Source organism: Fundulus heteroclitus, chromosome 9 (assembly GCF_011125445.2).
Source record: "Fundulus heteroclitus isolate FHET01 chromosome 9, MU-UCD_Fhet_4.1, whole genome shotgun sequence".
NCBI classification, from domain to species: Eukaryota; Metazoa; Chordata; class Actinopteri; order Cyprinodontiformes; family Fundulidae; genus Fundulus; species Fundulus heteroclitus.
In genome coordinates, this window is record NC_046369.1 from 21,161,462 (window position 1) to 21,176,737 (window position 15,276).

Below are 15,276 nucleotides of genomic sequence, written 5' to 3' on the forward strand. Positions count from 1 at the left end.
TGTAGTTCTGAGAAACTGGTGGAATTGCAATGATCAGATGTAGCTGATCCAAAATACAGCAGCTTATATCATGATACTGCTGGTAAACATGTTAGAAGCCTCAAAATACGTTATTTTTTTCTATATTATTATTAGTGCAGTGCCATTATCTCACTGAACACATTTTCAGAAACTAGACCTTTTAATTTGAGTACATTTACAAAAATCCCTGTGCAAGAATTAGCCTGACTATTGCTAGCAAATGATTTTTAATTGTAATTATGATGTGGCTCACTGGCCCATTTCCCTTAGTCTTTAAAATGGGGAAGTCAGTCAATCGCTCATTTCCAACGTGAAATTAATCTAAGGTTTAAAACACCTGGAACTGAGACAGACGAGGCTGGACGAAGATTATTTTCAGGATGAGAGGAGAAGTAGAAGATCTCACTCTTAGAAAGCGGCAGCAAACTGGCAATTTCTCCAACACTGTTTGACTCAGAAGTTGAATCAAGATATTTACATTTGTAAAAAGACATACCTATTTTGTCTCACCGTTTACCTTTAAATCAGACTGAACCTCTTCAGTTTAAGGTCAAGTTATTATTTGGTAACTGCTGGAAAAATTTAGGGACGTCTTTTTGAATCTACTCAAAGACTTTTTTCATATATTTTCTAACTATTTGGTAGAATAGCCGTTTTTAATAGTGTGGCTTGGGTCAAAGGTTTTGGGTGTCCTTCCAAAAGCGTCTCACAATAGCTTTCTTGAATTTTGTCCCGTTCTTGGCAGAACTGGCGTAGCTGAATCGTGTTTGTAGGCCGCCTTGTTCTCGCACACACCTTCTCAACGCTGAACTGAGATCAGGGCTTTGTGAGGCCAACTCCATCGATCAAGACTGACACACTTAAGACCCATCAGTAGCTAATTTTAGTCATTTCAGCTCAAGCTTTGACTTCCTGGCTGATTTCGCAAGATGTTACTTCCTGGTGACGCCGTCAGTCCAGCAACATCATGCAGCCTCCCCCGTGTCTCCTATTTCCTCCAAATGCAACAAAGCTCTTCATAGCCGGACACTTTTACGATTTTACTTTGATCAGAGACTAGGCTATGTCTTCAAACCTTAAGGTCATTGCGATTTTTGTGTTTTTCCTCCATTTGCCTTTGTTTGACAGTAGGCTGACAGGAAATGAGGTTGAGGGAGGGGGGGGTCATGAGGCAAAGGTCCAGGGGCCAGGACTTGAAACCAGGATGGCCATGTTGGGGACGGAGGCCTCCAAACACGAGTCATGTTCTCTACCCCTGCGCCACCGCCACACCTGTAATTTCTCTCTTTTAATGTTGATTTTAGTGTAATGTTTTTTTACCGTGCTGAGAGAGGCCTTTAAGCCCACAGCAGTGTAGGATTTGCTTCACTGACCATCTCTTACCGGCGAGGTTAATGCATACATTCTGCAACAAAGCACATTCCTCTCTGGGACACAAGACCTGACTTTTTCCTTAACAATAATGATGGTTTACCATAGAGTTTACACTTTCATATAATTGCTTGAACGGATGAAAGTGGCACCTTCAGGCATCTGGAAATTGCACCCAACGATTTTGTTTTGAGGCACACTTCCGATGTCTTGGCTGATTTATTTAGACTTTTCCTCGATGTCACACCAAAAAGAGGTAGTGTGCCTTAGAAACATCCACAGGTTGGCCTCCATTAGGGCAACGTGCTATATTACAAATATATCATCACAGCTTTTTCAGTGTGTGCGATATTTGGTGTGGTACATAACAAAGGAAAGATATATGGTAAGGAACTTCATTGTCTTCACTCCTCAAAACAGTAAAGACGACAACACGCCATCCAAATGAAACACATGTCAATCTTCAGAAGATAGCTAAAGTCGCCTATATCTACATTCAAAGAAATGAAGGTTTAAAAGTATAAAACTGAAAGTTTGACAACCACAGCAACGCCCCAACTCTATCTTCTGCCACCAAGCACAGCAAACAAGATGTATGGGAGGAAAAACGTCTCTAAAGATCATTGCTGGAAAACTGCTGCTGTATGTTTGTGTAAAATCGTGGTAATAAATAAGTGGAGTTAATCTCAAACTTAAACAGGACAATGAGTTCACAATACCACAATTACCTCCATAAGCACCAGACCTCCTTCCAGTAACTCTCTTCTGGTTTATGGTGGAGTATCGTGACTGCAAAAAAAGGGGTCCAACAAATTGTCCCCTAATAAAGTGTCCTGTGAGAGCATTTTATTCACTATACAAGCGTTTCGTGTACAATAAAGTGAGTCGTGGACGTGAGTTGTCATTTCACATCCAAAACATCTAAATTCACAGAAAAAGCAAGAAATAATAATAGAGAATGCCGCCATAGCGCCAAAGTTACAGGTTTTAGTCGCTATGTTATTGAATTTGTACTCTTCTCATTTCGTTTCATTTCCACAACAAGTCAAAGAGAATATGTTTATTAGGCTATACGCAATGACATAATTAGACTTTTAAATGAAATGGCACAAGCGGGAATCTTGAGGCTCTGCAGGAGGTGATGTGTAACGCCTCAACCAGCAAATACGAACAAGGCTTTACGTAATTTACATTTAATATATAAAATAAGTAGGTTTCCCCCTGTAGAATGGTTTTTATCATAAGGCTTTACGTAACTTATGTTTAATATAAAATGAGTAGGATTTCCCGAGTAGAAAGCATTTTATCACATGGCTTTATGTTTTTAGAGTTTCTCCAAATTTCCAAGCATTGCAAAATTATATTAAATGTTTCATGCCTCGATGAAGTTACTGGGAAATAACAAAGCTTTTAAGTTTTCAAATTTGATAGCAGTATACTTTAGCTAAACCCCTGTGTTTGTTGTATTATCTTTTTCTTCTTTTTTCCTTTAATTCTTCTAATTTGACTGTCTTTTTAAGTTTATATTGTTTTTTTTTTGTCTTATAAAAAACTGTTATGGATGGCATATATTCAATTGTACTTTGCTGTTTTGGAATTGTATTTTGGATTTGTTTAATAAAAAGTAAAAATCAAACACAAAAAAAAACATGGCTTTATGTAACATTTATTTATTTATTTTTATGGGAACACAAAGAACATACAAAAACAACATAGAACATTAATAATAGATACAACATCAAAGGGCTTTACAGAACAATTATTTTACAATGTGAAAATAAAATCTGTGCTTGAGGGTTACAATTCTTTAAGGGCACTTATTTGAATGGCTTTAGCATTTGAGCTGCATTTTAAGGATTCTATATAGATATTAATAGACGATAAAATCTGGAAATTAGGTTTTTGTTGTAAATATTTGGAGGTGTGAATATGTTATTTACAATAAATAATAATAATAAAAAAATTGTTTTGACAAGTTCACATTTCTCCATCCCAAACAAAAAAATCCTTATCTGTTAAAGTAATATTGAGATTTCTCTGATGAAAAAATATTGACATATCTCCCCAGAATATTTTGGTATAATTACAATCCCAAAAAAATGAATAAGATTTTTTTTCCATTATTTTTACAAAAAGTACACATCAAAAATGCTTTAACAGGATAAACATTATTAATAATTTTTAAAGAAATTTCTCTTATTAAGTATTTTTTTTTTTTAGGAGCAACCAAGTCCACTTCCAAATTATATTTTCAAAAATGCTGGACCAATAAAATATACAACATACAACATCTCGTAATAGAATATTTCTTAACATTTTGTTGGTTGTTTTCTTACTTCAATATATCAATATAAGTGGAGTTTGGATCAAAACTTGGCATCGAGTGAATTTGACGCGTAGGTAAAGATGATAAAAGCTTTACTGACCCACTGGGGATTGCGTCAAACACAACAGCATATTCTTTAGGGGTAACAGGAAATTAGAAAAGTAACATAAAGGCAAAATAAGACAATAAATGCCCATTTGGATTTAGTAATTGGCTTACAAGTAATATTCCCCAATCAAACCATTTTCTATAAAAATACTATTTTATTTTTGTATTTAATGTCTTCATTATTCCAGATATAATATTTATGAGGAGAAAGGCTTTACGTAACTTACGTTTATCATAAACTGAGTAGGATTTCCCGTCATTCCCTGACGCTGGGGTCCCGCTCCAGCTTTTTCAGCGCCCCCTGTCGGCGTCTGGCGGCGTCGCAGCGCGAAAGCGGTGGGAAGCAGAAACACTATGGCTGCCGCTCTGTCTCTTACTCAGGTAACACTGTCCGTACAACTCTTAACATATCGACAGCTAAAACGTCGCCGGCGTGTGCTGGTCTCCGTCGGAAACCCGTCGGTGTCGCTACCCGGACGAGGCGGGCGGAAACGCGGGGCCCTGCTCGGCCGTGGTGGCTGTTTTGTGAAGTTCAGTCCTGCTGTGACTGGGAAAAGTTTCTGCCTAATCTCGTTGGGGACTGCGTAAGGGCGTAGCTAGCCCTAGCTAGCCCAGCTAGCTAACAGCTAGTTTGGTGCCAGTGTTGAGCCGCTCTGTCGCGTCTTTTTGTCGGAGCTGCGGTGCTCGTCGCGCCGCTGTCCCCGCTCGGCTCCGTCCGTATCCGCGGCTACCCGTCGCCGTGGTGGCCGCAGGGCCGGCCGGTCGCGGCCAAAGTGGGGGATGAAGCGTGAGCCCCATCTGTGGCTGCCTCTGTATTGTCGCTTCACTGTCACATTCCTGTCACCGCAGTCTCGGGTTTCCCCGTGTCAAAGCCGGCGTTTTAAGGGCCGCCTCGCTGTCCGTGGGGGTCTCCCATGAGGTTTAGGCTGTATTATTTCCAGACAGGAGTTGATGGCCATTACTGGAAGTAAACATGCTACAGGGTGATTTAATTAGTGATTGGACGCTGTTATCCCGTTAGCCTCTGGGCGTATTTTGTATACAAGCTGTTGCTGTGTGGCGTAAAAATACAACTGTTTGATGTTGAGGGATTGCTTTTGCAGCCATAAGAGGAAGTGTACTATAGCAGCTACTAGCCTCCTTCCCCTCCCTCACCCCGCTGAGAAAAAAAGAAGCCCAACATGTTGCCTGTTGAATTGTTGAATTAGGAACTGACCATTTTGGCTGATGTTTTTTTATTTTGGCTCATAAATAAATTATTTATGAAGTTACAGTCAGGCCTAATCTGTAGGTGGCAGTCCCAGGCTTGTTACCTGAGCCACTGTTGGATATAACAGGTGTTTGGCAATGGTAGCTCATTGTTGAGCTTCTTTATTTTGTTTTTCTTCCACTGAATGCTGTCAAAATCACCCCAGCGTTTAGCTTTGGGTTGTAACATTGTGAGTTGCACGCTATGTTGAATGGCACGATGTGCGAAACTGTAATGACGACTTCTTAAATGCTGTTTGGCGTGAAGTGTTTCAGGTGCCGTTCCTTCAGGTTCTGAACTATTTGGCTAGTTAAATGGACCTTCACTGCTTTTTTTTTGTGTGTGCTATAGAGCCTAGTGACCAAGAATGTTTTGATGATGAAAAGAAGCACGGAAGTAAAATAATTTGGCCCTATCTCACTGTTGAAATCGCCATCGCAATATTCATGAATGATATGGCAGTTCTGGGGTTTGCTAATGTCGTGACGCAGAGACTCTTATGTTTGTCATTTTGTCAATGTTTTGAAATTTCGTCTGACTTACGCCACTGATTTGCCGCTTTCTATTGGTCAAAATTTGGTTTTGTCTAATTTATACTTTAATCAGGGTTTCTACAACGCCTTAAATGTGGGGGGGGGGGGAAGAGCTCTTAAGATATTTATCCCTGTAAAACGTCTAAATTTTCGATACGTCTGTATTGGTTTAGTCGTTGCTTTTTTTTTTTTATTTAATCTTTGTTTGTTCTGTGCTTTGTTAGTTCAGAGGAATTTGTTTATTTACTTGTTTAATTTTAACTCCATTATGCAGGGACGCAATTCATAACGTAAACCGCTTCAGGTTGAATCTATCTCTACAAAAACCACATTGCTCCTAAAAACTGGCTGACTGTATGTTTTAAACAAATAAAATCAAATTGGCTGCTTTCGTCTCAGGACAGCTTTATTTATTTTTTTTAACAAGTCTTGCCTGCAAAAAAAAACGGGACATTTAGTTGCTGATGCCGGTAAATTGTCTTACGCCTACTTTTCAGCGTCCAGATTAGGTGAGGTGTAAAAGCGGTTGGCAAAAGTTAGATTTACCCAACTTCTAATCAAGTGTGTGAACTATAACCTAAAATGTTGTTTTCATTCAAGTTGATCTTAAACTAAAATCCTAATGGCTTTTTAAAAAAGTCTTGAATTTAACTTTATGAAACTTGCAGAGATCTTGATAATTCCCCCAGCGCTCGGTTAAAGAGTCGCCAGTACAATAATCGCAGTGTAGCAGCCGTCAACAGTTCCTGGCACACGATTTCGTGTGTCCCATAGAAAAAGTAGCGTTAGCCCTCCAGAGAGAAATAGATAGAGATGTGTGTGTGTCAACAGTTATCTCAGAGGCAGCTGTAAAAGCTGACAGATAACTGCTGATGACAGGCTTCAGGGATTCTTCTCTCCCTCCACGTCTTTCTTTGTGCCAGGATCTGTTATAAGATTGACAGCCGAGCAGATGTCTGCTGTTGTCCTGCTTTAGATGTACGGCGGAGGCTAAATTTGCACGCTTGGTTGGCCTTGTAGCGTTGGAGAGTCGAAGGGCAACTCCTCGGTTCGTTCACTTCTTCTTTCCTCCCTGCACCTGAATTCAAGCCCTCTGTGACCGTTTGTCAGGCCTAGCTACAAGAAAGAGGAAACACTGATTTGTTTCCTGTTGAGCACAGAAGCAGACAGACTAAAGAAGCGGGTTTGCAGTGTTTTTTTTTTTTTTTTTTTTTTCTCGAGGGAAAGACAAATTAGCCGTTGCTCGTAATGCAAGCTTCTGACGCTTTTTTAAAAGCTTCTTCTGGACGAGTCAAGCTCATCGACATGGCAGGAAAGCAAACGGCAACAGAACTGTCCGGCCTCGTTGAACGGTGTCGGGTTACGTGGATGCAGCACTAAATGGTTTCATGCATTAAAATCAGTTTTCTCCAGAACGTCTGACTACGTATAACCGTGGGTTAATTGGCCAAACAGAAGAAAGTCTGTTTCCCCAAAAAACTGGCATTTAAAAAGAAAAAAATGGAAGGCTGTTTCCCCTAAAATGTGATTACTTCCCTTTATTGTTTCGTTATTACAGACTGCATGTATCGAGGGCTGTGTTCCGGTTTAAAAGCCGTTTTTCCAGATTTTCTTGCATCTTCTAGATTCACGTATTTACAAATTACTTAAGGAGTTTGAGTTTACGTGTAATGCATGTTGGGTTTGGCTTCAGAAATGAGTAAAATGCTTGTTGCAGCCATGATAGTTTCTAATCATTTATTAATAAATTTATTAATCCTAGAGTTATGATTAATATAAGAAGAGCACATAATAACTAACTACCACTGTTCGGTCTGGAGTCACTGTCAGATACTATTAAACTGCACTGCTTTGGGTTTTCCACAATTACAAAAACATTTTTTTCTACTGTTAAATAAGGGTAGGTGCTTATTAAAGGTTTTTTCTTTTCTCAGCAGTCTAAGAATATTTAGACTGCTGGTTAGTTTTTTTTTTTTTTTTTTTTAGATTTTAATTTAGTTTTTATATTTCCATTTAAGTATTCTGCTGTAATTATTTCTTTTTATATTTCTAATTTTGTTTGTGAGCCACATGCTGTTGTCAATTAAAACTATTTAGTTGCTTAAGATTATTGACCGTTTAGTGCCATCCTAGGTTTTCAGGTTTTTACTTGCGGCTTTTAAAATGATGTGCTACAATTCAGGACGCTAAATAAGGGAGTTTAGACAAAAGTTTCAACGGAGGCTTATACGTTTATCTAAAAAACAATCAAACATTAACTCCCCTATTAATTATTCTAAATCATAAAGGGATTTATTAGATTGACTACACACAGTGATACCTTAAATGTAGATTTTGTTCTGTTAAACGTGATGTTTCTGGCTTATAGGTAATCTCCAAATTACATGTGACCAATAAACAAAGTTTTATTTTACATAAATGTTATCTGTGTTTGTTGCTGTGGCCCACATCACTACAGGGAAGACTGCCGTCTATTGTCAGTGGTTCAGGAACCAGTTACACCTCTGAAGTTGACTCCTCAGTGTTATCAGATGGAATAATGGAAAGTTGAGTGGAAGGAAAAGCTGATCTTAAAAGAAAAGTGCCAAGCAACAGTTATGACCACCGCCGTGAAAGGATTATGAGGCTACACCCATTAAAGAGTTAGTCAGTGCTTTAAGAGCCGCCATGGACGGCCGTGTCAGAGTAAAACTGTCACATTTCTTTAGATGAACCTCTTCTGAAACAGAGACATCCATTGCTAGCCTCATGAGACCATCCTGATCTCGCGAGCTTTCAAGGTTTCACTCGCAGATCAGTCTGGCTACTTTCCGTTAAAGAAAATTTGGAGCCATTCACCAAACGAACGTCCAATCAGCGTTGGCTTTGAGGCGGGTTGAGGTGTGACGCAACGAGAAGCGCGATAGTTCAGTCTAAAGAACATGGCGGCTTCAGCCGATGAAACTAGCGTTAGCGTGGTTTTGAGCAAATTTTATCGCAATTACAGAGTATTTCTTCACTGAAAGAAGAGCAAAACACTGCTCTGGAGGCTTTTCTCAGAGGAAAACATGTTTTTGCTCTTCTCCCGACTGGTTTTGGCAAGAGCTTGTGGTTGTGTTTTCGTCGTCGCTGTTAGTACGTCATATGCTTCGTTGATCTGATTGGTTTATTTGGCCCGTCTATCACCAACATAGGCCAATCAGCTAACCAGTATTTTCACCCCTTCCCAAAATTACTTCAACGGAAGGTTTGCAGATGGATATGCGGAGCAAATCCATCTGGCGGAGTCAGGTTAATCCATTACATCTTTTTTTCTAAAGAGAAAATTAACTGAACTATTGCTCAGTGGTCCAAAGCCCTCCTTTCAGGTTAAATTAGATTTTCTATTTCAATTGGAAACCAGAGTCTGGAGGACTGCAGAGCCACAGAATCCAACTTTATTTAAGCTCCAATGTGAATTTAGGGATTTCTTAAGCCAAAAGACGAGTAGTCTTCTTGGAGGCTTACCGATATTTGAGTTTATGGACCGCGGTATCACAGTAATTGACTGGCCAGCAAAATGGCCTCACCTAAAACCCCGCAGAGAAACTCTTGGGTACGGTCAAGAGGAAGAGGAGTCAACAGGCGTGCAGACACTGTGGAAGGCTTGCTCTTAAAGTGACCGGGGTTTCCTTAACCCCTCAGTTGAACCATGTCCCTCCCTCCACCTCTGCATGCAGTGACTAATGCAAACAGCGCCAAGCAAGTAGAGTTAGTATAAACGCTGCACAGCACATAGATGTGCTTTAGAAGAAAGGCATTGCTCTGTGTTTTTTAATTGATCTTGTATAATATGATTTTTTTTCAGAGCAGCTGGATTTGTTGTGAAGCTGTGAGCCAGAAAGCAGAAAAGCTTCGTTTGTTTTCCAGAAATGAGGCGTTTTCCTTCATGAAGCTCGTCTATTTTTATTTAACTCTGTTTAAGATGATGCTGTGACGTCTTTAATGAGTTTGTTTCTTGTATGTTACGTGCATTATTCTGTTGTGGTATGTGATTTTTAATCTATTTCGAACATTTCCTACTTTTCTTTGTTCCCCTTGATATAACACAGCCTTTTAGTTGTGTTGAGCTGCTTTATAAATATAGTTTGATTCCTCTATGAAGCAGTGTAATGTGTGTTTTTAAACTGTTTTACATTAACTTACTTTCCTAAACAAACTTGTTGATGATATTCTGATTTATCTTGATGCAGCTGCATGAATGTAGTTTAATTATTTTGTCTCTTTTTTTTTTTTTCTTGAACAGCTTTCCAGTGGAAATCCCATCTATGACAAATATTATCGACAGGTAATATCTTCCTCCGAAAACAAAAGATTGTATAGACTTTTGTTACATTTACTGCAACACCAGTCGTGTACATGTCTTTATTAAGTTGTACTAGTTGTACTTTTTAAGTTGATTAGATCAGCTTTTGGCGTCAATATCAACGCAATCTTAATTGTGTTGTAATAAACAAATTTTGAGGACAACTATTTTTATAAAGACTGTTTAGACTTGGATCTGGATCTAGCTGCTCTGATAAAGTGCAGTCAGCTCTGATCTCTGGTCAACCTTTTCAGTCCAGCCTTTGTGTCCAACAAAGGAAGTATAATCATGAATTATTAATGTTTCTCTTTGCCAGCCAGTGAGGCAAGCTCCCCCTGAGCTTTATAAAAGACTACTAAGCTAATAAACTACTGAAAAAAAAGCTTTATTTTATTAGCCATATTGATTCTAGTGAGTCAAAGAATCCCCTCTTACAAAGGGTGTGTCTCCCAGTTTATTTCTTCTTTATTTTGCCTTCTCTTTATTTTAAATAAATGCTCTGAGACTGCTCATATCTAAAAAGTGTTGTGATATTTATACGTGTTTATAAGTCACCATATTTTTGCTGATGATCTCGCCAGTCTAATGTTTCCGTTTGTAATAATGTGAGCTTGCTGCTGTGCTGTGTTCAGGTGGATCCCACAGGGAGCGGGCGGGTGGCGGCGGCAGATGCGGCTCTTTTCCTAAAGCGGTCAGGCTTGGCTGACTTGGTCCTGGGAAAGGTGAATGAAGCCTGAAGATGGATTGGAACCATCGCATCTTTCTTGGTTTTGGTATTCACATTGGATAAAATTAATCCGTAAACTGTTCATGTCTCTGTAGATCTGGGATTTGGCAGACGCTGAAAGAAAGGGTTCACTGAACAAACAGGTAAAAAGACACATTGGTCCAGCTCTGGGGACTCTAGCGCCCCCTTCTGGTGTGTTGCTGCATTTTCTTTCTGTTTCATTTTGATGGTTGTTTTGTCCAACAGTTTGTGGGATGAATTTTTACATAAACTTTTTTAGAAATCCAGTCTTTTCCTCTTACATGTATTTTATACATTTTACTCATTTTAGGGACCTTTGTGGCAAAAAAATTATAATGCTTCCAAAAACAAACAAATGTACTTAATGTTTTATGCTTTTTTTTTTTGTTGATAAATCGAATATACCTGCTCAAAACTACCTATATTTACTTTCACAGCTGTTTAGTTACCTAACATGTTAATTTACATTAAAATATTTAGCCCTAAATCAAAATTACAGGTATGGGACTTTGGTGGTGATTAGAGCGTCGGCTACGTCAAAGATTTGCAATGAAACTAAAGTAATACGAGTAAGTTAGAAATGTTTTTAGAGATGGTTTGACAGCAATTTGTTACATGTTTTCTTAGGTAGGCTCTTAGGAAAATCCTAATTTGGGGAGTGTTCGCATAATTTGGATGGATTTTAAAGCTGCATTAGGTAACTTGAGTAAAAATTCCAAAAGTAAAAAAACAAAGCATATTGTTTTTTTTCACCAGCGTATTGAGTAAAAGTATATATATATATTTTTTAAACATATTTGGTAAGCTTGTCTCTGTTCTGACAGTAAAATATGAGACAGATAAAAAAAAAAAAAAATGAAGCTCCTCTGGCAGCTCCCATTGGTTCTACCATTTACACAAATATGTCACTCCCGGTGAGAAACGACCAATCAGAGCCAGGAGGAATCCCTGGCTCTGATTGGTCGTTGGCAGTGTCAGTCACTCTTGTGGACATCCGCCCCTTCTCCCGCACAGCGCTACTGTCATTCAAGCTCAAGACTGACGGTGGGCTGCAGCTGTGTGGAGAAACAACCTGCTTGACAGGAAAACTGTCAATTTCTGGAGTGGCACCTGCTCAGAAAACAGAGAAGGGTAAACATTGGAGCAGCGCGGCAGGCTCTGCTGTGGAGGGAGGGCTGCAGCAGAGAGCAAAGGGGAGTGACCTGCAAGGTGCGCTTAAGCTAAGTCAAAGGTTTTTCTCAAAACTCCCGACTGCAGCTTTAGGAAGGGCTTAAAAAATACGAAAGAGAATAAATGGGAACAAAACACCAAACACACGTTTTTGAAAGCTGCGTTTGGACTCCAACAGGTTATGATCAATTATTAAAAGTCCATTTACCTTAAAAAGTCAATCTGCATAAAAATGACTTTGATTTTATATTGTCTTTATTCTCACCTTCCTGACTCCAGACGGCAAAGGTAAAAACTGCTTTTTGTCTTGGAACATGGCAGGATTAAAGCCTCTCACCAGAGCACCGTCGCTGTCGAGGTTTTACTCAATAAAACATTTTAAACTTGAGGGTTATGTAACAGAAAAGTCAAGTAGGAGACTTCAAATATCTCACCAGGCTGATCCTCTTCCTAGATTTAGTCTCTACCTAATCCTAATGCTCACAGCATCATATTAAGCATATAATGGTGTCGGCTAGAGAGGGGCTTAAAGGAAAAAAACAAACAAAAACAAATCCTCAGTAGTTGTCCTCCCTGTCCTGAGCCAAATTTGAAGAATCAAACATAGCGGCGAGTATTCAGAGGTAGCAAATCTAATGAGGGAGCAGAACTATATTTTGTGTTTTATGATGCGCTTTGGTATTGGATCCCAGCAGAGTTTACCTGACTGTGCCTCTTCTCCCCTCAGCAATTCTTCATAGCCTTGCGGTTGGTTGCTTGTGCTCAGAATGGCCTGGAGGTGGCGCTTAAGAGTCTTAATGCGGCTGTTCCTCCTCCAAAATTTGTAAGTTTGCAGCTGTGAGTTATAATTACGTGCAGTCCCTGCAGTAGAAAGTGTTAACTAACTTTTTTGATGTTATTCATTCAATGTTATTGTTTTTTCCCCCAACATTTTCAGCATGATCCAAGCAGCCCGCTGTTGGCAGGAGGAGTGGCTGCAGACGCGCCCTGGGTTGTCAAGGTGGGAAGGTTTTTATGTGGGATTTATTTGTTTATTAAGTGGGAAGATTGTTTTTTGGGAGATTTGTAATCTGATTATGAAAGTATGTGAAATATAAAATCAGGTAATGTATGATCAGATACTTAGTTTTAAGGTCAGTTACAGTGCCTCACAGAAGTACCTAGTTCCTTCCATTTCAACCTGTAAATTCAATATTTTTAACCTTTTATTTTATGCTAAGGATCTGCACAAAATTATCTAAGTTATTGAAGTGAAATGAGTAAAAAAATATATTGGAAATAAAAAAAAAATCTACTGAAAATTGCTATCTATATATGTGTTCAACCCCTTTGTTATAAAGCCCCTAAAAATATCTGGTGCTACCAGTTACCCCCAACGTCACATAATTAGTGAAATGAAGTCCAGCTCTGTGCAATCAAAGTGTCCCATGATCTATCAGCATACACACACATTTATTAAGGGGCAGCAGAGGCTGCAGCACCACCAGAAGGAGGCATCACACCCTGAAGACCAAGCAGCTCTGCAGACAAGTCAGAGACAAAGTTGTTAAGTACAAGTCAGGGTGGGGTTATAAAAAAAAAATCAAAAAAATCTTTGTTTCCCTGGAGCAACATCATATTCATCTTTAAGTGGAAAGCACCTGGTACCACAACCAACCTGCCAAGAGAGGATCGCCCACCAAAACTCTGTGCCTCTCTGATTAATGCTCTCGTTGTCCAGAGACCAAAGGTAACCCTGGAGGAGCTGCAGAGCTCCACGGCAGACACTGCAGGATCTGTCCATAGGGCCATAATATGCCGTACGCTCTATAGAGCTGGGCTTTATGGAGGAGTGGGCAGAAAAAAAAATCAATTTTTAGTGTTAAAAACAAGAAGGCACATTTTGACTTTGCCAAAAGGCACGTCGGCGACTACTGACGTGTGGAAGAAGCTTCTCTGGTCAGATTAGACCAACATTTTGCTATTCAGCCACCAAGGAGAACTCTAGTCTGGCACAAACCCATCGCATCTCGTCATCCCAAGAACACCATCCCCAAAGTGAAACATGGTGGTGGCAGCATCATGCTGTGGGGACGTTTTTCAGCAGCAGCGACTGGGAAACTGGTTCAAGTCAAGGGAAACCTGTCTGTGTGCCTGTGATTTGAAACAGGGACAGAGGTCCGCCTCCCAGCAGGACAATGACCCGACGCATAATGCTAAAGCAACACTTTGGTGGTTTAATGGAAAACAATTAAACGTGTTGGAATGGCCTAGTCAAAGTCAAGAACTCAGTTCAGTTGAGAGTCTGTGGTTAGACTTGAAGGTTGTGGTTCACAAGTGAAACCCGTCCAACACTTAAGGAGCTGGAGCAGCTTAGCCTTGAGGAATGGGGAAAACTCCAGTGGTAAAATGTGGCGAGCTCACAGAGACTAATCTAAAGCTAGTTACAGCTGGAATTACTGCTAAAGGTGGCTCTACAAGACCGACTTTTGGGGGGGTTGAACAGTTATGAAGTTTTATTACTCTGTCCTGTTTAATGTTGCTTCATAATAAAAAAATATATACATCCTTAAGATTGCAGGCATTTTCCTTAAAATAAATGGTGTAAACGCTCAAACAATCCATTTTAATAACAGGTTGTGAAGCATCAAAACATGAAATATAAGATGGTTGACTATCCTATTTATAAAGAAATATCCTTTTTTCCTCTTTTGATTACAGTTTAACCATTAATTGAGACTTTTATCTTTTGTTACTGTAAGAATCCAAGTATGAGGCATTATAGTCCAACCATTGCACTTCTTTTTGTTTTCTTCCGTTCCAGCCAGAGGAGAAGATGAAGTTTGACACCATCTTTGAGAGTCTGGGTCCAGTCGGAGGGATGCTGTCAGGAGACAAGGTTAAACCCGTTCTGCTCAACTCCAACTTGCCTGTGGACATCCTGGGCAGGGTGAGAGCCAATTCAAAACTATTTAGAAGTTTTCTTATTTCTGACAGAAGTTATTTTTTTTTTTTTTTTTTTTTTTTTGGGAATGTGGAATTGTTTCTTACACCGATATTGAAATCCTCTTTTTTAAGACATTATGTTCTTCAGCTTCAAATCTTATTTTAACTCTTGTTTTTCCCTCTTTGTTTTACTTACCAGTGACTACTGGTATTTTTTTTTTTTTAACCTCCAGCAGTTCAGCCATTTACTAAGCTATGGTCACAAACAAATGCTCTCTGCAGTATAAATAATTATGTACTCTTCTTTTTATGACAAATGTCGCTCGCACCTCACCTTGTTCCAGTGCTTAGTTGTTTTTAGCGATTAGTGATATATTTTTAGGTCTTACCTCAAGTAAAAGACTATAAAATGTGATCCACAGGTTATTTACAACTGATTTTAATGCTTAATATTATTATTCACCCTATTTGGACCAGGGTAAATAAGAATTAAAATATTTT

The 15,276-nt window shown here is 39.3% G+C and overlaps 1 protein-coding gene across 5 annotated transcripts in view; it reads left to right on the plus strand.

Moving 5' to 3' along the window:
* Positions 1-4,090: 4,090 nt before the first annotated feature.
* The window catches only part of eps15 (epidermal growth factor receptor pathway substrate 15), a 39,094-nt gene continuing 27,908 nt past the window's right edge, over positions 4,091-15,276 (plus strand). For 2 of the 5 annotated variants that reach the window (XM_021324229.2, XM_036141235.1), the window contains exons 1-7: positions 4,092-4,207; positions 9,873-9,914; positions 10,565-10,654; positions 10,755-10,802; positions 12,578-12,673; positions 12,788-12,850; positions 14,654-14,779. In XM_021324229.2, coding sequence (XP_021179904.2) covers positions 4,181-4,207; positions 9,873-9,914; positions 10,565-10,654; positions 10,755-10,802; positions 12,578-12,673; positions 12,788-12,850; positions 14,654-14,779 — 492 coding nt within the window. In that variant the 5' untranslated portion in view covers positions 4,092-4,180. Of the gene's footprint in view, positions 4,208-9,872; positions 9,915-10,564; positions 10,655-10,754; positions 10,803-12,577; positions 12,674-12,787; positions 12,851-14,653; positions 14,780-15,276 lie in introns of all 5 variants that reach the window. The other 3 variants (XM_012877836.3, XM_012877837.3, XM_036141236.1) reach the window with 2 other exon arrangements.